Here is a 24,765-nt window from a genome sequence, read left to right as displayed (position 1 = left end):
ACACACACAGTCTGCATACTGTGTACCCACACTTCAATCAGTTCATTCATAATGTGTGGAAGGGGATCAGTTTATGGGATTAACCACCGCCCCCACCTCCCACACACACACACACACACACACGCGCATACAACACTTTGGGCCCAGGGAAGGGGGGTGTTTTGAAAAACGCCATCAGCAGCTCCACCATCACTCTCACCATCTCTTGGTGGTCAGTGGCTGAGGCTCTGTGGGATATTGATTCTCCCCATCCAGAGACGGCTTCCATAATTGGTTAAAATGACCGGGTGCGGAGAGAGATGGCTCTCTGCTGAAAACCATTTCCCAGCCCTGCTTGGAGCAGAGCCAAACTCGGGGTTGTTCGGATGCGTTCCAGCCCCAGCCTGACTGGCAGCAATTAGGGGTGTCTGAGCCAAGCTCAGCTTGCGCTCCGCACAAACACCCCTAATTACTGCCAATTAGGCTAGGCGGGTAGGCAGATTTGAGAAAGCAGGGGGATGTTCAGGCATGGGTGGGCATGGAAACAATTTTCAAGGGCTTAGAACGTGACTGGATGAAAAGGTTAATGCTTTGGAGTGCGAGGGGGATAATAACAAAAGAAGGGGAAGCAGAGCCTCCGTTCTCACCTCCAGCGACGAGCCAGGCTTCTTCTTCAACTCCTCGCATTTCCTAAATTTGCAGATCTGGTGGCCTGTTTTGCGGTTCCGACAACTGCTGCAAACACCACAGTTGATTAGCCGCCTGCAGGGTGCACACACCCCACACCTTTTCCTTTTCTTCTTCGCTGGGTTTCCACTGGATGCTGAGGAATTATTCTGTGGGCAGTCTGCCAGATTGGCAATTTGAAACGCACTGTCTGTAACGGCTGCTGAGGCTGCGGGGGAGTGAAGGGCTGTCATGACGATGACCCCGGGAGGTAATGAGATGCCCCCTAAAGCCGGAATAGCGGAAAAAGTTCCAACGCGTTCTGGGAGATTCATTATCTCTGCTTCAGCAGCGCCGCATTTCAGCTTGTTCATGCATTCTCCTGCTAAAGGTCTGCAGTGTTCGGGGGATAAGGTAGAGAGGAAATTATTATTTGCCATTTGCAGCGTCTCTGGCGGCACGCCAGGCTTCCCCGGCCTCTGGGAGTCATTTCTATGCATGCTGGTCCTATTAGGGTTTATTGCCGCTGATTTCCTTCCCCAGAGCATGGCGTTATCACAGTTCCAAGGGGACATACCAATTCTGGCGCTGGGAAAAATCGGCGTCGTGATTCGGGCAATTTTTGCAGTCTGCGGAAACGCACCGTTCGTTTTGTAAAAGTTCGCAAAAGACCTGTACCTTTCCATTTCTGCGTTATAATCCAAGAGCTGACTTAATCCACCATCCTGGAGATTATCCTTCTGCAGGAGCGACACGTCTGCATTTTGTCCATTTTCAATGCAAAGCGCATTGTTTATGTTAGACATGGCTGGGGAAGTGCTTGTCAGTGTTCAGGGGGAGAGCGTGAAGGTGCACGGGCCTTTGTCGAGCTGAAGCTGGTTAGGAACAATGAGTAACCATCCTGGTGTGTCTTCTTCAGCACTAGAAAGCAGAAAACGGAGAAGAAATAACAGTTACATGCACAGGATAAACGGTAAACGGTCTCATGCAAATTCAGCTTTCAACTTCATGTTTCTCTAAAGGTAGCAACTGAACATGTGAAGCATTCTGTGACATGTTTTCAGGCTCTGAGGCTATTAAAAAGCAGTCCAAACGGACCTGCATCTGGTGACAGTGACATGATGAATGTGACAGATCAACCTAGAATTATTGTAATGCTGAACAATATTTGCACATTTCAGGAAAAAAAAAAGGAACACTTTCAACACTTTCAGATCTTGAGAACAAATGCATTAAACATTAGGATGTGAGTGTCAATACTCCAATATATTTATGTGTCTGCATTTTGAAACATCAGAAGGGACCCTCATTCATACTATATATAAAACAACAACAGCCACAATCTTTACATAATTACTTGGATTTCTCTAACGCATTAAACTGTTTTCCACAGGACTCATGGTACAGCTAAAGTGCAGTGAATATATCGATTGCATCTGCAGCAGCGGCGATAGCAGAGGCGGCCCTGTCCGTGTAAACAAGACCCTCACTGGTGTCTCTTAAGAGCACCTGGCATTCATTCATGGCCACTATTACAGTGACAGCCCTCAGTGATAGCCAGCGGTGGATTTACAACCAGATCATGGACCAGACCAACCACAGTGTCAGCTGCCTGAGGATAGGCCTCCTGAATGTGTGTGTGGGGGTGGGGGGGCATTTCCTTTCTCTGCCTTTCCAACCAGTCTGTCTGGATTTGGTTTCCACAGATAAAAGCCCATTAGACACATCTCTCCCTACTTCCATTACCGTTTTCTGGGCTTTCTCTTTTAATTGCCAGTCCGTCGCTGGAACCGTCAAGCATTTCATATCCTATCCGTAGTTTTTTTTTTTTTCGCAAAGAGCAAAATGCGAATGTGCACACGCAAAGCTGAGATCAATTCTCACTGGAGTCGCCCCAAGAAATCGTCCGGTGACCGCAATCGGATGATTTTGTGCTTGAGCGGCGCTCTTCAGAGCAGTGTTGTAACTGAGGTAAGACGTTTGAGCTACTTTCAGTTTCAGAACAGTGTTTAAAGTGAAGTTTTAGCCGTTAGAACAAAACAGTTCTAAGACATTGGCAGCCGTTTTGAAGATCTGCACAGTCTGCTCCTTACACAGCAGAAAACACACGTTTACTGCGAGTGTGAGTTCTGCTAACAACACTACGATAAGTCACGAGGGGAAGTTTAAAGATTTGGCCCTATTGTCATTTTGTCTTTGCTTTGAAATAATTGTGAAATCAGGTTTCGCCACAGAGCTGTGTGACATGATCATTGCCCTCTCTCACATACACAGTGTGACATCACCTCTTATTCCAATAAATATGTTTTTTTCATGACAGAGAAAAAATAATTAAGACTTCTTTATGCATATTTGGACAATTTAATAAACCTTCTGACAGTAAATCTGAGCTTTTACGATATTTTCCAATTAAAGAAAAAGAAAAAACTACCTAACTAAGTACTATAAAGCTCTCCTCCAACTTTTATTTTGGCCCACAGTTACTTTTCAGCACATTATGAGCACGTTTAAAAACATTATTATCACTGTGAGGGACATGATATTCTGTTTTACGCAGCTTCCAAGTCTCATGATGATTTTAAGCTGCATGTCTGGCATAAGGGCTTGAACTACTGATAAATTTGATGGCTAGAAATGTTTCCGACATAATTAAGATAACACTGTACCTAGGCTAATGAAAATTCTTGGTCCTTTTGCTTATTTTGCTAAATCTTCAGTCAGGAGTCTTGGGGTTTACTTTTGATTAAAGTTCACACTAAACTTTCAGAAATCTTTGGTTTGTTCACATTTTTACTACCTATTGTGGAAAAGTTGAATCCTACTGTGTCATGGTCTGTAGTGGAAACTGTTGTTCACTTGGCATTTTTCTTTCACAAAAACTTTACATATTCATCCTTGGTCCATCAATACATTTTTCAAAGCACCACTGCCAAATTTCTAACCAAGTCACATTAGTTTTAACGTGTCACTCCATTTCTAACCAGGCACACTGTCTCTCCATTCTCTTTAGAGAATATCAGGAGATCTTGACTATCACTTTTGGACCTCTAAATGGATAAGCATCGACATATATCTCAGACGTTCTAAATCCGAACGTTCCAAGCATTACTCTGAACTCTTAAAACCAGGACTTGCTGGTTCTGCTGGAACAAGGATGATAACTAAAGGCATTAGACATTTTTAAAATTGCTTTCCTTCAATCAGTTGTACTGACTGATATCGTTCTTTTTTTTCTAGCATAGTGTGATGTTTGCCTCATAATGCAATATGTCATTGAGTTTTACTTTTACATTAAAGCACATGTTCTTTAAAACGTCTTTCATTACATTCAAACCATGCACAACACTAAATGATGATGGTTGATAAACTATGAGGGCCAAAAATTGTGGGACTTCTCAGTTTTAGTAAATTACTGTAATTTTCAGCGTTTGATCTACCGATCAACAATCGGAGCCATTGAAGGAAAAATTCAGAACTTGCCGTTTTTGGAGAAATAATTATTTCCCCGTTTTTAAAAAAAGAAAAAAAAAACGTCTTATTGTAAAATCTTTAACCAATCTGGACAGTAAAAGAACATATATGCTCTGGGTGTGGTTATTTATAGTTCTTATTGTGTTGACAGGTCAGAACTTTAAAGTCATTGATGGAAATCTGCCACAACACGTCTGATCGGTGCAGTTCTATCACTCATTAGAACTGCATTATTAAACTGCATCTTCCCAAAATCCGTTCAAAGAGAGCAGATATCTTCATTGTTAGGTTAAAAAAAGCAAAACATTTAGCCCCACAGACATCACGTTGCCACAACAGCAACAATTTCTTTCCTAAGAAATGTTGAAGTTACTGCACACAAAATGTGACACCAGGGTGCTGTGAGCAATCCCTTCCAGATTTTCAAGTTCAGTGTCGACCAGCAGCCACCCGTAAACAAAACCTCCCTGGCTTAATGATCAGCACCTCCTCAGGGTCATTATTACTTAATCAATTCACCCCTGGAGCGAAATACGCAGCCCAGAGGCAATCAAGTCACGGACATTGATTTTTTCCGCCTGTAAACAAAGTTTCCAGAGACAGAAATGTTCAATACTTGGAGCTGGAGGGAGACAGACAAAAAGGAGAGGGGGGGAAAAAGGGGGAGGAGAAGGAAGAGAGACAGGAAAGAGTGGAGAAAATTAGACAGGATGGAGATAGGTAGATATTCAGATCAAAGGTCAAATCATCCAAAAAGATAAGTAAATAAAGGTGAGTGGTGCAACAGTGTAAACAGGTGAAAAATCCACAGAGATGAGTGCAACAGGAGCAGAAACAGGCTAATAAAATGCGTCTAGGTGCCAAAAGCCAAAGGAAACAGAGAAAAAGACACACACACACACAGAGAGAGAGAGAGAGAGAGAGAGAGAGAGAGCATCACCTACCGGGTTCCCGTTGAGACAAGGCTCCCAAGATGCTACCAGCCCGCCACCGTGTTACCGCACATCACTGCGAGGCGATATGTGGAGGGAGGCGGGGGGGGGGGGGGATTTAATGCAAAGATGCGAGAAAAGACGCACAGACAAGCCGCCCGAGGGTAGCAGAGCCGCCGCGTCTCTCTGTGTCTCTGTAAGTGTGTGCGTTCAGATCGCTCAAAACAAAAGAAGCATTTTTCTCGCTTGTCCTGCCAAACTAGGAAGAGAGGTTGAAAAGTGCATCTATAAGCCAAAACGAGAGTGGGAAGAGGGGTAAAAATAAAAAATAAAAATCTAGATCGCAGCGCTGGATGTATATATAGGTGCTTCCTCTCCTCTTGTATTGTGCGTCTGCCTGCTCTCTGCTCGGTCCGTGTCTCCTGTCGCTGTGTGTGGCTGATTGGTGCTGAGGTGAGGAAGCAGGGATGTGGACACCTACTGATCATTGGCTGGAAATTACTATAGAAACACTGGGGAGGAGGGAGGACTGGAGAGGGAGGGATGTGGCTCGGAGGGGCTCACCGAGAGAGAGAGGAGTATCCGCGCCGCGCTTTGACACAAACATTTCTAACATATTTGTTTCATGGCGGGACCTTTAACGAGGAGGAGGAAGCGGGGTGTCATTTTTTGCCAGACGCGCCCTTTAATAAGGTTTGGTGTGTGTGAGTGGGGAGGGGGGGAGAACTTGTCAAATTAATTTAAATGGCGCTGAGCTGTGATTAAGATAAAATGCCTCCGTCGGGTTGTTGCCCCCTCCCTCCTTCCTATCTCAGTCCAGCGACAGCTATAATTACTGGGTCCTCCGGGATCCGGCGCGTTATAAATCCCGCCTGCCGGCCACCCATGCCTTCAGATCAGCTCCAGCTGACAACCCGGGCTCCTCCTGAAACATTTATTCCCAGAATCCCCCCCGTTTAAGAGTTTGCGCTTTCCTTCGTTTTGATGCTTATTAGCTTTGCTTTAAATCAAGACTCCTATCAAACCTCCACGATGGATTTTTTATTTTTTTTTTCTCACTCAGCACTTATTCTGAGTTGTCGTGGGTAATTTAGCAATAAGATAGAAGCTGACACTGAGGTCAGTTGTAGGATTTGCTTGTTTGGTGCTGTTAAATATGCACACCCTTAAAACGATCTTGTCCTAATTGTCGGTATGAATTTTAGACTGTTTTGACCTGTCCACGTTTGAGCACAACTGTAAAGCAACTTATGCTGCTTGTCCATGCTCAGAGTCAGCTGTGTCGTGAGTTATATTCTCATAGTCTCATTGCTACAACACAATGGCTTGCACAGTGCTCATATCCATCCAAGTCATTACCAGCTGCGTATCCAGACACTGTAATATTTGCTCATTCTTCTTTGCAAAATAGGTTAAGCTCAGTCTGAGTGGAGGAAAAGCATTTGAAAAAGGTCAAATAAGAAGGATGCATTCTCAACGCCTTCAGATTGAAATAAGAACATGAATGAGCAGCCTCCAATTATTATGGCAGTCTCATTTTAAAGCTAGGAGGCAAAATAAAATATTGGACTGCGAAAAAGTTTGCAGCTTAATAATTTGTGTCATTCTGTTGCGTAATTTCTAAGCAGATATGTCATAGCAAAACTGCTCTTTTTTTTTTTTTCTCCTTCTTTTTGGGGGTTTATATTCAAAATTACAGCTCAGCCATGTATCATTTTTGGCCAAAGTTACAAAGAGCCAGAGGGGCTGGAAGAAAGAGCCACATATAGCTCTTTAGCCGCAGGTTGCCAACCCCATAGCCTTAGCATATTCAGCATTTCTCCTCCACCAAATATGGTCAGTCAAGTTGATGCCAGCAAGCTCAGTTTGTGTCTCAACTGACCACCATACTCTCTCTCTCTCTCTCCCTCTTAAAATCTCTAAATCATTTACTTGTTCACTTAAAAAAACACAAGATGAGTTTATATGTGTTGCTCCTATTGAAAAATAGGAGCAACACAACAATAGCCCGTGTGACAACGGGTTTTTATCAGTGATGCACTTAATAACTGTGAACCCAACCACCTTCAGACTGTTGACACCTTCATCTTAATGATCTTAACCCCACATTGCTCAGACTGAGGGTGAAAAATCATCAGCAGCTCTCACTTTCTCACAAAGCTTCATGCTGATGTACTTCCAGCCTGTTTCGTGGTCGCTCAAGGACAGTTGTACATAAGTTACCCAAAAGCAATAAACAAAGGAGAGTTTTAAAAGTCTTATTATGCACAAATTAATAGAGAGAAGGAATAATGTCACTTGGACGTTCCACAGGTTGAGAAGACCTCAGTAGGGACTTGAAGTAGAGTAGCAGGGTGAGTTTTGCCAGGATCTTGTTTCTCTGCTTTCCCAAGTTCAGACAGTGAATAGTGGAAAGTGGTGATTCTGATGATATAAAGGTAGAAGCTGCAGAAGCAAGTTTGTAGGCAGCAGCTTTGTTTGTCACACGATGAGAGTGGCACAGATCCAGGTAAGTATATCCAATAATTAGAAGAGCATCTGCTTTCGTAAAGGTGAACGGATTCAGTGAGTTCAGAAACTTGAGAGTGAACCAGAAATTGAGCAGACTGCTGAGCCGTTGTCAGGGAAAACGCCAAATGGAGATCAGAGTTACTTGATTAGTCAGAAAACGCTGGGAATTAGTTGCAAATTTTGATGTATATGTGTGTACTCATATATATATGGGTAGGCTATGTGTGGTGCCTACTCATGCACCGTATGTTACCATGTTGGATAAAGTTGGCTAAAGGTCTGTCTTGATTTATAGATCGCTGACCCTGCAGCAGACCCTTCCTCTATTTATCCATCAAGCTCAAGAGCAAAGATTTCTTTGTTGACATCTTCAAACCACTTCCTCGATCAGAGTCCAGCCATTCCTCTGTGCTTTGTGTAAACAGCAACATGATAAAACATGTGAAATTTCTATTAGGAAAGCTGAATACTCACTCAATTGATAATTCCAGCTTTCCATTAGAAGTCACTTAAAGTGACAGCACGTCACAAAGGAATAAACAGTCCCTGCACTGCGTCTTCCCTGAGACGGGCTTTGTGTGGGTAAACAAACTGACAGCTATACTGACACATTTCTAAGTCGTACAGCCCTTCTAGGTACGCTGTGTGACACAGGCCTATAGGCTGCTAACGGCTACACTTTGATGAATGTATTTAGAGCCGCCGATAGATAGAAAGGCGAGGAAACAAAGACCTCAACTATAAATTGTGGTTGAATCGTAAGAAGGAATCGTAAGGGCGGGGTGAGAGTTTGGTTGGGAACATTGCACACTACTGGGACAATTTTTCAAATTCAAAATCAAAGAGTAAGTATAGCGTTTTGTTATTTTTTTATTTTTTTTTTAGATCATTTTATATGAATAAATAAGACACATTAAAAATACCACCGGTGAGAATTTAAAAATACACAGTAAAATGTTTGAAACGAGTCTGCCATCTTGAAAGACTGTATTGCTGCAGGTTTTGATGAATTGTATTGTTTTTCTTTTTTGTTTTTTTTTACTGGCCAGGCAAGTTAGTGGTAGTAGATTTAGAACTGTTATAAAATGAGTAGTATACATTTTATTTGTTTCTATAACTAAGAATTAAATAATGCAAGACTTAATACTATTCTTCATGCCACGCTTTAAACAAAGTTGTTGATATCATTAGTGTGATGATAAGCTTTCCCTCAAAGGTTTGTCTTTATTCTTTAAATAAAGAGAAGCAACATGTTCTCCTTATTTATCTTCAGTGCTTCACAAAAGTATTCAAACTTTTTCACATTTTGCTACATTACAGCCACAAACTTCATTGCATTGTATTTGGATGTTTTGTGATAAATCATGTTAAGGTTGTCGTCCTCCAGGAATTTCCAACTGAGCACGGTGTTTCAAACTCTGTAACATATTTTTCATCCAAACCTACCCTGTATTAAAACCAAGTGAAATAAACAAAAGTTTGTGGTTGTAATATGACAAAGTATAACAAGAAGGTAAATGTGTATGAGTACTTTTGAACAACACAGCACTGAAGCATTTAGCAACAATCTCTTGGGTGGGAGGGGGCGGGAGGTAAAAAAAAAAAAAATCATTTTTTTTTAGCAGTGAGACCATGATGGACAACTACATTTAAAAAACCAGCAACCCTTAAAAGGTGAGTTTCTCCAATGTTCTCAGTAGCAGACATTCCATATCCGTGTAAAAAAAATCCCTCTTTGCGAAAATTATTTTATCCTCCATGCGATAATAGCCCCGCAGGGAAACCCGCCAAGGTGCTCCTCACCTCTACCTGCAAAGCTGGTGTGGGTCACCCTTAGTGGGAGCCGTGAAGCTTTGCGGCTGGTCTTTGTTCATGTCTGCATTTCCCCGCATCACCGCCTGTGCACCTATTTCCTCCCATGTCTCCCCAGGCTTAAAAGTGAGCTCTGAGGAGTAATTAATAACCATGAGTCACCAGACGTAGCCTGCGTCTTCTCAATGAGAGCTGAAATCACAGGGGAGGGATGTCATGACGCATGCATGTCTAAAGACTAATGGTGTAAATCCATCGCTTCAGCTGTCTCAAATTGATATGAGCAGTGTGTTCAACATCTGTGTGTGCAGCAACATGGAATATCCACCATCCCAATGTCAAATATTGGTGGCAATCCAGATGAAGAATTTTTATATCGTCAAGCATGTTCAAATGTTAAGGGACTGTCCAAAGACTAATAATCAGAAAGAGAAGATGCAGAGAAAAATTAGGTTAAAGAAAAGGAGAGACAGCTTGAGAAAATAAGTGCTGTGTGATTATTTTTGGGGGGGCGGGGGAGTTTGGCAGTGATGCACCACTTTTCGAGGCAGCCTCTGAAGCATTTCTTTGAGAAACGGCCTCATTTCCTCTCGCTGCCTGTAATCTATGACGCCCTCACCTTGCGTGCATTAGCCTTTCGCTGTGATTTGATTTGTATCAGCCCGTACAACGCCGGTTGCTTCGGATGTGCTGAGTGATCCCTCCCTCCGCCTCCCCATCCTTCTGCGTTGCCTGCTAATTGGAGTGTAGAGAGTACCCTTAATTATCCTGTTAGTAGCTCTGCTAAAAGAGAGCCAACTCCTGGCACAGTCTGTTGCAGATGACAGCATCTACATGCAGCCGCTTTCCACGGAAATCCATCACTAACCTGTAAGACGGGAAATTATTGATGCCGGCAACGTGAGGAAAAGCTGGAAGTCAAGAGTGTAGGAGTTTCTGCTTTAAAATATTCTTTCCATATCTGGCACAGTATGTTACTTTGAACATTTCTAGATTTCCTTTCAGTTTGCAGCTGTAAGGATTTATTTTTTGCTCCCTCCTTCTATTAATGCATCCCTCTACAGATGCATCATAAATGCATGTTTTAGAGTTTTCATGTCCATACTGCAATGCTGTAGAAAAATAATCATATAGCTCCTGATCAGTTTTCCATCCTTCAACTGCAAACATCTGTGTTTTGGGGTTTTATGTGATAAAGCAACAAAAAGTAGTAATCGGAGGTGCAGCCAGAAGACATTCACAGCTTAGGGTTAGTCACTTGACGGGACAAATATCAGTCCTGCATTCAGACAACCCTGGCCTTTATGTAAGAGAGGCAAAAAGACCTTAGATGAGACCATGTTTAAAATTATCACCATAAACAGACCGTAAGCATCTTGAAACATGGTGTTGCCAGAGTCGTGCGGTGGGGAGTCCTAACTTTTCTTTTTTTGATCCAGCTGTGATTGTTTATAGTTGTTTATGTATAGATCAGAGTTAAATCCACAGAAATCCCAGAAAAAAAAATCTGATTATAAGCTTTTTGATTTAGACCAAACATTTAACCCTGTAGATGTGCAAAGCTCTTGTTCTACGAAGCATTGAGTGAATTTGAATAAATGTGCTATATCTTTTTTTTTTTTTTTCAAATTTGATATTTGGAAAGAAAAAAGTTTTTAAGGCTTTCCTTCACCTTTACAGTTATTTGCTAAAGTTGGTGTAATACATAAACTCTTATTGAAATACATTTTAGTTAGTTATCAAAATGTGATAAACTTCAAGGGTTATGGATACTTTAACAAAGTAATACCTGTGCTATTCATGGTTCACTTAAATTACATTGCCTCCATTTATCTAAATCTATGGCACTTCTGAAGACGTCTACAGGGTCTTCAGACCCTGTAGACGTCTTCATCCATGGATAGAGACTCATCCATGGATCTCATCTATCCATGGATAGAGACTCATCCATGGATAGTCTCTATCCATGGATAGAGACTCATGGATAGTCTCTATCCATGAGCCATGGATAGAGACTATGTTAATCCTCCTCCCGGGATGATATTCAGAAACTATTTTTGCAACAAATTCATTTCACAAAACACAAACATTATTTGGTCTTTCATTAGTGCTTCAAAACTATCGTCTTATTATCCTAAATTCTAGAAATTCAAAACAGCATTTACCCGGTGAGTCTTAGACCCCACACATCCTGGACGCAAACTGTTTAAACTTTTACCTTTAGGTTGGTGTTACAGACCATTATTTGCAAAAAAAAAAAAAAACCCAGCTGCCGCAGAGGCAGGTTTAAAACCCCACCTGTCTCTCTGATGAACACAACAAACACCTTGCAGACAGAGCCATGCTATTGTGAAACAAAATAATATTTGCATTGTTGTCACAGCAAGCCTTTTTTTTCTTTCTTTTTTTATATAGACAGAAATAAATTTGGTTGTAAATACATGTACATACATTTCCTATTATCCTTTATTTTATTTCCTTTAAAGTTTGTATATTTATACTTTGTGTATGTATGCTTTCAGTGCTCAATACCAAAGTCAAATTTCTTTCTTGTGCACACATTTTTGGCTCATAAATTCCGATTCTGATTTCATTCTAGATTGTTTCCCCACAATTGATGGGAGTTATTTCCCACAAAAGTCTGCAGGAGAATATTCAGCCATCAGTTTATGGCCTTAGACTCAGATACACTCGGGTAAAGCAGGACAGTGATTTAGCCTAAAAATAGCCTAAAAATGGTTTTGGAGGGGCCTAGACAAAGTCCAGCTTTAAATTTGTATGAGATTTGGATCTAAATGAATTATTCTGGTTTTAAAAGTCAACAGAGTAGTTGAAATTAAACAAAACTGCAAAGAATATAGGCTAAAGTTCCCTCGGAGTGATGTTTAAGTCTCACTGCCACATACTGGAAACACTTTATGGCGGTTGTTGCCACGTCAGAGTGGTGCAACCCATTATTTGGTTTACGGGACAATTACTTTTGGAGTCAGGGCCATACAGGGTTTGGTGTACATTTTGTTCCCCTTAATGACTAAAATTGCCATTTGAAAAAAAGCTTTTTGTATTTTCTCAGGTGATCTTTTTCAGATTTTGAAGTTTATTTCAAGGTAATAAGCACTTTTCGGCGTGACAAAAAAAATAAATAAATAAAAAATTGTAAGTAATCAGTAAGAGTACATCTTTGCACCAGTTTAAATATCAGAAGCTGGACTAAAAACATGCACATATTTTGATCTAGGATACCAGTAAAGGTTGTTCTGAGGTGCAGTGGATCTGTTTTCTCCCAAAGAATATGCAGGCTGCCCCACTCTGTGAATCAGACCATGGTATAGTGAAACTGTGACATATCCCAGTGGTCAAATTCCGAGTTGAAAACCAGGTCAGACTCTGCTCCACTTGGCTGTAAAATCTCAGCAGTTCTCAGTGTCACCAGTCATTGAAAATGTCACTGCCTGTTTCTGGCTTTATTGCAATGTGACACACAGCATTGGACACGTCTACGAAATGCAAGATCCTGATGGCAATCTGACGAACTATGAATATAACCCGTAGAAAAACCAGATCTCCACGTTATGCATGCGTGAGGTGAATTTATGTTTCCCGAAAACCCTGATGGATATAAAAATAAATAAATAAATAAAACACCAGACCAGGCGCGCTTTTACACCCTGTGTCAGTCACTCTGCGAGGCAGGAAGCATAGAAGGAAGCATCCATAATACAAATACATCAGCAGCGGTTGCAATGCAGAAGTGGCAGGATGGGAACTGCTGCCAGACACATTACAAGGGGCTCTAATGAGGGAGCTCACACTCTCACCCCCTCCCCCTCCTCCTCCTCCTCCTCCTGCTCTTCCTCCCCTTCCCGCCACCGAGGAGGAACGCGAGGCGGGAATTAATTGTGAGGGCGATGGTGGCGAGCGAGCTGAGGAGCAGGTCATTACCACACGCCTCCTCCTAGAGCGCCGCGGGCAGAGCATGGAGCGCCACGCTGCTCGCACAATTCCCATGATCCCACAGGAGGAGGAGGAGGAGGAGGCAGATATCGTGGGGGGGGGACGCAGAGAAAGGGTGGCAGGGGTGGGAAGGGGGGGAAGGAAAAACATCCTGGATGGATGGGGAGGGAGGCAGCTTCTTCTTTGTTGGAAACCAAACCAGCATTTGAAAAATGATTTACCCTTAAACGTCATCATCTGGTAAAAATTTAAACTATTGCTTTGCATCTGGTTCTAATTATTGTTTCGTTCAGTTGTTTTTTTTAATTTATTTTTTAATTCATGCAACAACTCATAATAAAAATGACACATACACAAGAAATAATACGAATAATAAAAGTTGTAAATTAATTTTGTATGCTCCGTGGTTCCGATTTAGGGAAGATGTGTGTGTGGGGGGGGGAATTACAGTTTTGTGTGTCTTGTCTTTGCCAGCAAGGTAATCATCAGATTTAGCGGTACGGGCAGCACATGGTGTAACGACTGGCTCTTTGTGGGGGATTGTCGCCAAAGCTGTGGCAGTAAATTGAACACATTGGGTACATTGCCCTCTAGTGGATGTTTTGATGTCTGTGGCACAGCATCAGATACAAGTTTTCCTTCCCATTAACCAAAATCTAAATTGCAATTCCGACTGCGAATATTTAAGAGGCGAGATTAATGGATTTATTGTGTCCCTAAATTGTATGACGGTGTACCTGTTTTATATTTTCAAATGTGGGCTTTTGGAGAAAGAGAGCTTGAAAGTCAGTTGGTGCAACATTGAAGTTAAAGAAAAGTAGTACAAGGATTTCAAAAACATTTTAAATTAAAATCTGGAAAGTGTCATAAGCATTTGTAGTCAGCCTCTTTTCTTCTGGTACCCAGAATCCATTCAACAATTGTCCATACCTTCTTGTATAGTCAAGGAAGGGCTGATTCCTATCTCAAGCAGTCAATGAGCGAAAGGTGGAGTGCATTCTGGACAAGTCACCAGTTGATCGTAGGGCAATACAGAGACAACGATGCACACACAGACACAGACACACACTTGGGCTATTTAGAGAAACCCATTAACCTAACAGTCATATTTTTAGTCTGTGAGAAGAAGCCGGAGTACCCTGGGAGAACCCTGGCAAGAGGAGAACATGCAAACTCCCTAACGAACGACCCCATTTTGGGATATGTGCCGCTGTTCATCTTGAATTAAATCCAGTACAACTTTGTCTCCAAAATTCACCTAACAATTACCTTCTGTATAAATACAGCTGTATCCATCAGAGGTCCATTGGAAGACCCAGATAGGTCACAGATAATTTTCTGGTCGTAGCTTAAAGCAAGATTAGGTTATAAAATAACATTTCATGGAGAACTCATCAGCCCAGCATCCATAAATGGAAAGAGGCAGCTATTCAGTAGTGACCCAGCAGGTTGTGAGTAGGAACCTGACTTCCAAGTGAATGTGTAGTTGGGAAGCCTAGATGTATGAACACTGTGAGCGCTGGGTGAATGAGACTCATGGAATAAAAACCCCTTGACTGGTCAGGATGAGTAAAAAAGTCACACACATGACACGTCACGATGAACCTGCCGTGGCTGTCCGCCTGGGTAAGAAAAACATCAATCAGAGAAGCAGACAAGAGGCTAATGGTATCTCTGGAGCAGTTGCAGAAACTCACAGCTCATGTGGGAGTCTAATCTATCCGCAAAGCAAGCAAGTTCATATATATATTGTACCGTTCAAGCAAAGGTGCATTAGAGAAACTCAAATCACACATTTTAGATTAGCAAAATATTTTTACACCTTGAAAAGCACTGCATAAAATACTAAAAAGCAAATTTAATCCTAATTTTCATGCTTTAGTCACTCCTCAGTTATCGGGAGAAATGTTAATTGGTGAGATATTGTGATCTAGAAGTACAGCAAGATGATTTCAGTCCAGATTGAATAATTTCTGAAGTTTTTCAAAGATTTTGCTCTGGTGCTAAGGAGCAACGAAACTGAATGCTGCGTCCTCTTGTTTGGTTCTGGTACTGGGATCTTTTGGGTCTACATGCAAAATGGTTAAACTAACATTGCACTTCACCCTGAACACAACGTCTACAAATTGAAACATGATATGTGGGAGGGGGTCTTTTCTTTAGCACAGATAAGAAAGTGTTGACTTGTGCATTTAAATGCACACCACACTTTAGAGATTTGTATTTGTAAAACAAATTTTAAAACAAACTTACCTGTTTTTTTTATATTCCACTTCATAATTATTTTCATAATTATTCATATTTTGTGGTGATATAGTTTGTGGGTCTGACACAGCAGAACATGAAAAAGGCTGAAGGGGTGTGAATATTTTTGGTGGTCACCACAAGCACAATAAATCTAAAACAATTCTCATAGATCAGACAGAAATACAAGGCAACAGATGAATTAAAATAGGATGGATCTATATCATATTTAGCAGTCTTTAAAACTGTTATTTCTACTATTTATTACAGATGAAAAACACAGAAACCAAGAAACATCAGTAAATAAAGAATAATAATTCATAAAAGATTTTTCAACCTTTTTAAAGGTTAGTTTTTCATGTATGTGATGTGAAAGCCTCTTAAAGAGTGAAAGTTTTGTATGTTGTTTTGTATGGGCATAACATTTTTGAAAAGAAAGAACATCCTCACCAAAACCTCCACTTGATATGCTACAGCAATCATGAGGATTTGTAAGTCTGACATTGGTGATGTCAGCAAGTTATACCAAATGCAGTTTAAAAAGTAACCAGTAGATGGCACTATACATGCTCAAAGATGTACATGTGGACAGTAAGAACTATCCAGCGACTCAGTGGATATAAAGCATTAATACGCAACACTAAGTCTGCTTTGAGCATCTTGTATGAATCTGTTACAGTCAAACCAAATATATAAAAGACATTTTACTTCTCTTCTGAACTCTGGAACTGAATGTAGATAAGAGCAAGAACAAAATGCAGAAAGACAGATTTTCTACTCCTTGAGAGACCAGTATTGTCGTAGAACTTCCTTCTTTATTGTTTATTGTTGTCTGTATTATTTGTGTTTCTTCTTGTGCTTAAATTGCAGAATTGTGATTGTGAAAGTAACCGTAAGGTAGTCTTTACATCCCCCAACAACAACCGCCGGCAAGTTAGAAGATGATTTCGTGTCTGTGCTATCAGACCATCTCAGCTGCCAGCACTCAGATAAAGCTAAAGGAAAGGGATGTGTTGTTGCTGTCAGGCAGTTGGCCAACAAGATCATTTCCTCACAAACAGACATGTTTTGCAAAAGATTTGAGCAAATGCTTTTTTTTGTCTTAACCACAAGTTTCAATGTATGTTAGTGGATTTTCTATGAGATTGATCAACACAAAGTTGTGCTTATTGTGGAGAAAAATAAAAATAAGACATGGTTTTCATTTGTCTTTTCAAGATTGGTAAGCATTAGAATTAATCCCTCTTAGGTAGAACGTCATTTTGCTGCAAACCAATCGGGGGTATTTCACTATTGGCTTTGCATATTTAAAGAATGAAACTCCAGCACATTTCCTATTTACAAAATTAACATACAACAATATAAACCAGGGTGTCCACAGTGCTGCATAGCCAAGAACCATTTGTTGCCCTTTGACTAATTTTATGTGGCTTTCCATGGAATCCAAAAATGATACATATTTGGCCTGCCAGGTGAATGATGCAAAAGAAAAATGTTACCAACAAATTTTAATCTCCTTGCAATCTTTATTAGGTATAAAACGTAATTCTCTTTTAAAACTATGTTGGTAGCAAATGGACCACATCTACTTGACTTTTACTTGAAAGCATATAGATTTGTGTTGTCACAAAAGACAATTTAATAAGTTGAAGGCTATTTCTCAAAAGCCTTGAGCTCATTATTTATCAAGTTCATCTTAGAATAAACCAGCGTTGTTATAGTTGGGATATATAACAGTTTGTCTTACGCACTGTCCTCAAACACCTGTGTTCTCTTGGTGTTGCATAGCTCGAAATTTGACTTGAAAAGTCAATTTTCCTTAAGTTCTTAAACGCAACATTGAAATTTTATCCCTCCCTTTTGCAGCTGCGCTACTGCAAATTAAAAGAAACATGTTCGTGGTGTATATATGTCCACCCTATACACTGTACAACGTTTTGGAAAGACGCTAACAGCAAGTTGTTTTCAGAGGAAAATGACACCCTGTGACGAAGAACGGGCGCCATTACAGATTGACGGCTGAGCAACAGGGGATAAAAAGGTATAGAGATTTAGTCACAGAATGATTTCGTACAACATTTTCTCTTGAACTGTGTCGACATTTAAATATTTACACCAATATGAGCTTCACTGCTGTTAATTTAAACTGATTAGTGAGCTCAAACCCAAAGTAATTCTTCAATAACAGCATGCTAGGCTAGGTGAGTATTTTCAATGGGACATACTATGACCAAATGCATTTGTAAACTATACTGTATCAGACTTAACCGCGTAACGTTATGGCGACTACTACCTAATAAGTAGCTAAAACAAGATTAGCTATTAAAGCTTTTCCTGGTGTCTGTAATCTCAGACAAATAAATTAATATGTGGAGTAATTAAAAAAAATAAATATATACAGTTGAAATGCAGATTGTTGCACTTTATTAAGAGACATGTTTTATCCCACTTTCCTAGATTGAACAAAGCCTTTGTTTTTTTTAGGTCAACTACCAAAATTATTTATTTTTACTGAATCCCAGAATTGCAACAAGAAGAATTGTTCATTATTTTAAATCACTAAGATTGCTATGCCATTAAATAATTTGGAAAACCCTTCATGATGATATCACAGCTTTGTACGCTTCTATTTTTTCAGGGAAAATTTGGACAAATAGAGGGACAACACTAGAAAACATTAAGGCAACAACTCAAACACACTGCAAACATTGCAAAATAGACTTATGTTTCAGAATTGACTACATATATGCAATTGGAAAATATATTTACTGATACATGTTTGGGAACTTACATCCTGTGCTAATAAGCTTTATATTTAAGCTTTCTTAAATATATTATCTCTTATTCCTGAGAATAAGAGAAAACTTTCAAAACCATGAAGACTCTTTGAAGCTGCTGTCTCAGTAGCTGTGTCACATTGAGAGATACAGTTGTGTGGTGTATCCTAGCTGCTGCAACAGTACTGCAATACTGGGACAGTTGGCAGGCAGATGGGGTGGGAGGGTGGGGGTCCAGAAGCCACCTGTGTAATGATGGTGAATCGGGATGTTGTTTCAACCAACCAAGGCTTCTGTTGTGTTGTTTAAGATGAACAGTCACAAATGCTGCATACCAGATGTCTGCACATGGAGGAACTTTGTCTCATGTTTGTTCATTCACAGAGACACACGTCACATCTGTGGTGGCAGAGCTGTTTGCTGCAGCCGTCGCCACTGCTGCAAAATGATACACCAACATTGATTTCCAGACTCAACAAGTAAGTCTCGAAGCTATCTGTGTCAAAGTGAATAATGTCAAAGTGTTGGTTATTAAAATACATAATAAAAAAATCATTTAAAATCTCCTTTATCCAATACAAAAAGAACAATACACAACAGTGTGTTTTATTTTCTGTTTCAGTGGTGGACTCACAAAGCCAGAATACATATTAATAAAGTACTTCAAGCAAAGGAAGAGCAAATACTATCAACTATCTGAGGTCATACAAGACAAAAAAACTATGTGCAAAACTAAACCAATATGTGGTAGGTTACAAAAATATTCACAGCCCTTAATTTTTCACATTTTAACTGAAATGTTGTGGTATTTTATTTATTTTATGTGATAGAATAAATAGAAAATACTTGTGAAATGAAATAAAACTGACACATGGTTTTCTAAATCTTTCACACATAAAAATCTGAAAAGTGTCACTTATATCTGTGTTCAGTCCCATTTACCCTTGAATAAAATCCAGGGCAATGAATACCGAGAAAGTCAGGAGTTTCGTAGAGAACATTAGTGAGCAAACAGCATCATGAAGACTCAGGCACACAGCAGACAGGTCAGGGATAAAGTTGTGGACAAGCTGAAAACAGGGTTATGTTAAAACAAAACAAAAAAAAAACAAGTTTTGGACATCTCAGGGAGAGTCCGTCATCTGAAAAGCCTACTAAAACATGGCTCCAGCTAAAGTGACAGGTCAGACATGGTGATTCATCAGAGAAATGGCTAATTAAATAAAAAATAATTCCTCCTGAGACCTGAGACTGAGGCAGAGGTTCACCTTCAACAGGACAATGACCCTAAACATACAGCCAGAGCTACAATAGAAAGAAAACTGCATCAAGTCTGGTTTAAAAACTGAGTTTTCTTCAGAAAGAGATTGATTGGTTACTTAGCCAGCAGGGGGCGTTTTTTTCCTCCAGCTCCAATTTATGACTGTGCATGTTGTAGTGAGTGTCAATGTTAGCAGAATTGAAATTGTGACTTTTTTAAAAATCTGTTTTTATTCTATAAATTTAGTGTTGATCATTACAAGACTGTGATCAGTACAGATTAGGGCTGTTGTAAACGAATATTTTAGTAATCGAGTAATCTACCGATTATTCTTACGATTAATCGAGTAATCGGATAAAAAAAATTATAAAATGAAATATTGGTAAATCTGGCATAATACCAATGTTACTATCAGATATCAATATCAGTCCAATTTTCCATATTTGAGCATCCCTAACAGTTGCTTTTTTTTAGTTTAGAAAACTAACCTGTAACAATAATAGCTCACTTTCTAAGTTAACCAGAAGAAAAGTTATAGAAAAATCTGAAATTATATTGAATTTAATAACAAAGAGGCAGGCTCACAAATATGCTTATAAAAAATGTCTACAATCCAGTTTTTAGTTTATGTATTCATCTTCAGTGAGTTTAATAGATTAATTAAACTCACCTTGCCACCTAACCTGTCACGCTTTGGGTTTGAAAATACGGGAAATGCCGCCTGGAGTGGGAGGAGAGGGCGAATGAACGAACGTAAGATGGGGTGGAGGGGAGGAAATAGACCAGCGGACTGACGAACCGTTAGACCGGGGGACGAACACGGGGGGAAGCAATACGGGATATTTACGACACCTTCACTGGTCACACTCAGAAACTCATCTACCAGCCATGTACGATGCGCTCCGCCACCCGTTTCTTCAGACCGGGATATGAAATTTATTGTGCGGTTCGTCGGTAAAGCTACATTTACACGGTAAGCATCAGCTACTCAGCCGCCCGCCCTGCTCAGTCTATCCGCTCACCTCAGCGCTCTTCCCGCCGTTCGCTTTCAACCAGCAGCCCCGGAGGAGAAATGCTGCCGTACTCCAGGCATTCCCCCAGTCATTTTAAGGATGCTTATTGGTTCCCCAAAAACGATAAAAAGTCGGGCATTATCATCAATCAATAAAATCCCCACAGGCCAATCTTGAAGATTGGACTTTATGCCGCTGAGACTTAGCTTTTGTCAACAACTCAGAGGCGGAAGTGAGAGCTCCGCGCAACGCAAATGAAGTCCCGGCCGGAACACGGTGCGCTAACTAATAAAACATAAAATTAACGAAGCTTCGAGGCAGGTAAATTTTCCTCGAGGAATTTTAGCAATCGAGGTACTCGAATCATTCGAGGAATCGTTTCAGCCCTAATTTGGCCCTAATGAGGTGGGGGACTTTCACTAACGACAGATTTGTGATGAATCCATTGATTTACAACTGCCTCCACCTCGGCCTCTGAGTAGGAGGACTTTTTGAGGTCTGACTGAAAGCTAGCGGAGCTAATCATGAAGCCGAGAAAAGTGTCACCTCTTACAATCACTCATGGCTCAGCACACATCTCACCTGGGGCAATCTACACATACAGCGGTTTATGTGGGGGGTAATAACTAGGTATAATCTGCTTGAGCCAATACACAAAATTAGTGGCCCCAAGCCCACCCCCTACCTCACCAACTAGATGCTGCTCCTCCTCCTGTAGTTATCTACAAAGACAAGGGAGAGTTGTTAGTGTGGGTCTCACATAGCCCAGTTGTTCAGACCTCAGCAGGGGTTCTGGTGACAGGGTAGATGGGGGGGGGGAGGATGGGGGAGGGAGAGATGCAATACACACACAAGCAGAGTGAATACAAATCAACTAATGTCCAGCATTCCTGTGGTAAAAGCCTAACAATTTGAAATTATAGGTGTTGTCATGCCCTCTGTGTAATTTTTTTGTTCAATCTTTGTGCCGTTTTACAATCTCTTTTTGTGAGGACGTCTGAGAGCAATTTCAGTAATTAACTCCCTTTCGCACAGCAGGGTTGGGAACTGATCACGTCCAACTGGTGAGCCTCAAAAAAAGGAAACCACTTCATAAGATGTGAAGATGCTTCATAAGACGCTTGGAGCGGTTCTGTCCTCCTCCAGCAACGCTCCAAGCTGAAGTCTCTGTGTCGTCATTCAACTCTTACACACATTTTATATTAAGAGTGTGCACATACAAAGGATTACTCTAGGACTATTGCAAAGTTTCACTACGTAGATGAAAAAAATTAAACATATGATACCTGGAAGTGCTCTGCATCTGTACTAGGGCTGAAACGATTCCTCGAATGATTCGAGTACCTCGATTGCTAAAATTCCTCGAGGAAAATTTACCTGCCTCGAAGCTTCGTTAATTTTATGTTTTATTAGTTAGCGCACCGTGTTCCGGCCGGGACTTCATTTGCGTTGCGCGGAGCTCTCACTTCCGCCTCTGAGTTGTTGACAAAAGCTAAGTCTCAGCGGCATAAAGTCCAATCTTCAAGATTGGCCTGTGGGGATTTTATTGATTGATGATAATGCCCGACTTTTTATCGTTTTTGGGGAACCAATAAGCATCCTTAAAATGACTGGGGGAATGCCTGGAGTACGGCAGCATTTCTCCTCCGGGGCTGCTGGTTGAAAGCGAACGGCGGGAAGAGCGCTGAGGTGAGCGGATAGACTGAGCAGGGCGGGCGGCTGAGTAGCTGATGCTTACCGTGTAAATGTAGCTTTACCGACGAACCGCACAATAAATTTCATATCCCGGTCTGAAGAAACGGGTGGCGGAGCGCATCGTACATGGCTGGTAGATGAGTTTCTGAGTGTGACCAGTGAAGGTGTCGTAAATATCCCGTATTGCTTCCCCCCGTGTTCGTCCCCCGGTCTAACGGTTCGTCAGTCCGCTGGTCTATTTCCTCCCCTCCACCCCATCTTACGTTCGTTCATTCGCCCTCTCCTCCCACTCCAGGCGGCATTTCCCGTATTTTCAAACCCAAAGCGTGACAGGTTAGGTGGCAAGGTGAGTTTAATTAATCTATTAAACTCACTGAAGATGAATACATAAACTAAAAACTGGATTGTAGACATTTTTTATAAGCATATTTGTGAGCCTGCCTCTTTGTTATTAAATTCAATATAATTTCAGATTTTTCTATAACTTTTCTTCTGGTTAACTTAGAAAGTGAGCTATTATTGTTACAGGTTAGTTTTCTAAACTAAAAAAAAGCAACTGTTAGGGATGCTCAAATATGGAAAATTGGACTGATATTGATATCTGATAGTAACATTGGTATTATGCCAGATTTACCAATATTTCATTTTATAATTTTTTTTATCCGATTACTCGATTAATCGTAAGAATAATCGATAGATTACTCGATTACTAAAATATTCGTTTACAACAGCCCTAGGCCAAATGATTAGCATCAAATAAGGAACAACTACATATTGGCATCTCACATCCAGGTCATAAAGGTGTAGTTTGAAACTTCTCATGTACTTTTCATAATACGAAATTTTTATTTTATGGTTGGAAAATGTTTTGTCTCGCTTAGATGCTAATACCATGTACCATGTTTATGTTGCACTAAAAAGTAAATGTAGCACAATACAAATAGTCTAACATCTGTTGTTATGTGAAAAGAAAAAAAGAAGCTTATTCAGTAGTTACGGAATACTATTACAATTACAAATATTTTTTAACACACAGATTCCTAATCAAAAGCCCAAATCTTAATCTGTAAAAGAAAGTGAAAACAGCTGACACTTTTTGAGCATTTTAGGTGAGAAAGCAGTCAAGTGACAAGTGTGCCTAAATTTTGATTGCCCTGGGTCAGACTGAGGTCAGGGCTCTGTGTTTACACATGAGGTGACGGCACACGCCTGCATTCCTTTGAAATGCGACAGGCGGAGAGCAATGGCGAGATTTACAAATTACAGTAGCTGTTGGAGGAAAAAGCCTAACAAGAAGCCCAGCTAGAAGCTTTTCTGCCTCAATGCTTCTGCCAACGCAAACAGTGATGAAGAGAAAACTGCAGTTGTACCTTCATTCAGTGGCCTGCAGGATTTTCTTTTCTTTTGTAAAAGAGCAAAAAGAGGAAAATACAAGATTAAAGATTCAAATTTCTTTAATTACTTTAAGTTGAACATTTACACACACCGACACAAATCACAAAAGAAGGCTGTCGGGACACAAGTTTACTGCTGTACACAGAGTGGAGAGATGGTATCATTCTCCACTGTCTGTCCTACATCAGAAATATCTTTGATTAGGAGAAGCTAATGCAGAAAATATGATGTTGAGGGTGACATGGAACAACTTTTCTATATATGAGGATTGTGTCACAGATAAAACCCTGGTGTGTTAAACAGCTGAGCGTTATGAGTTGTAGGCCACACCGCTTTGGCCTTCAACCCCCGCTGCATGAACTGTTAGCATAGCAACTTGGCAGATCAAGTTGTATGATGTGAAATGACAAAGAAATCTATAAAAGGGGCTCCATTGGGAACAGAAACCTGAAAAGGAGTCGAGTTTACCATCTCATTTAGCAATATGAGAAAGTCCAGATAATGGTCTCAGTTCTTTGTAAGCTACTGATTGGTTAATTTAAAGCATTTGAGAAAATGAAGGCACGCCATTTGATGTATTTGTAAGGGAACACCCCAATTAACAAGTTTTGGTGTGAAAGAGAGTGTCTCTCTCCCTCTATTAATCCCACTAACGCCAACACTGTTAGAGTCGCGTACTGACATGGGCTGAAAGAATAGAACGTTTTGGAAGTGATTTAAGACCAATATTTCCCCAGATTGTTCAGAGGAATGGGACAAAATTTTAACAAAACTTTTGCGAGAAGCTTGTGGAACGGTAACCAAGACATTTGAGTCAAGTCATACAGTTTAAAAGGTAATTTTACATAGTTTAATTTCTAGTACTTAGCTTATCAAAATAAATAATGTTTATTTTTTTTGAAAGCAGAAAAAGCTTAGTCTGATAGTGAGAAATGCATGCAATGAGAAAATATGGTTTTGTGTCTTTCTACACAGCAGATGAAAATGTGTAAATATTTATATTTATAGTTTAAACTACACAGAAAATATACAAAAGTAATGTGCAGCTGTTCATT

The 24,765-nt window shown here is 40.4% G+C and overlaps 1 protein-coding gene across 1 annotated transcript; it reads right to left on the bottom strand.

Moving 5' to 3' along the window:
* Positions 1–358: 358 nt before the first annotated feature.
* On the bottom strand, positions 359–1,524 carry cxxc4 (CXXC finger 4). Its single transcript, XM_088007233.1, has one exon. The coding sequence runs from the start codon at positions 1,449–1,451 to the stop codon at positions 531–533; it is 921 nt and encodes a 306-aa protein (XP_087863359.1). The 5' UTR covers positions 1,452–1,524; the 3' UTR covers positions 359–530.
* Positions 1,525–24,765: the final 23,241 nt, after the last annotated feature.

This window comes from Poecilia mexicana, unplaced genomic scaffold (genome assembly GCF_051168715.1).
Source record: "Poecilia mexicana isolate PSO_F unplaced genomic scaffold, ASM5116871v1 scaffold_1, whole genome shotgun sequence".
NCBI lineage: Eukaryota > Metazoa > Chordata > Actinopteri > Cyprinodontiformes > Poeciliidae > Poecilia > Poecilia mexicana.
Note: the sequence above shows the minus strand (reverse complement) of the source record. Positions and strands in the feature narration are given on the sequence as shown.

Coding starts and splice junctions, on each gene's coding strand:
- cxxc4 (XM_088007233.1), bottom strand. CDS start 1,451: ATGTCTAACATAAACAATGCGCTTTGCATTGAAAATGGACAAAATGCA.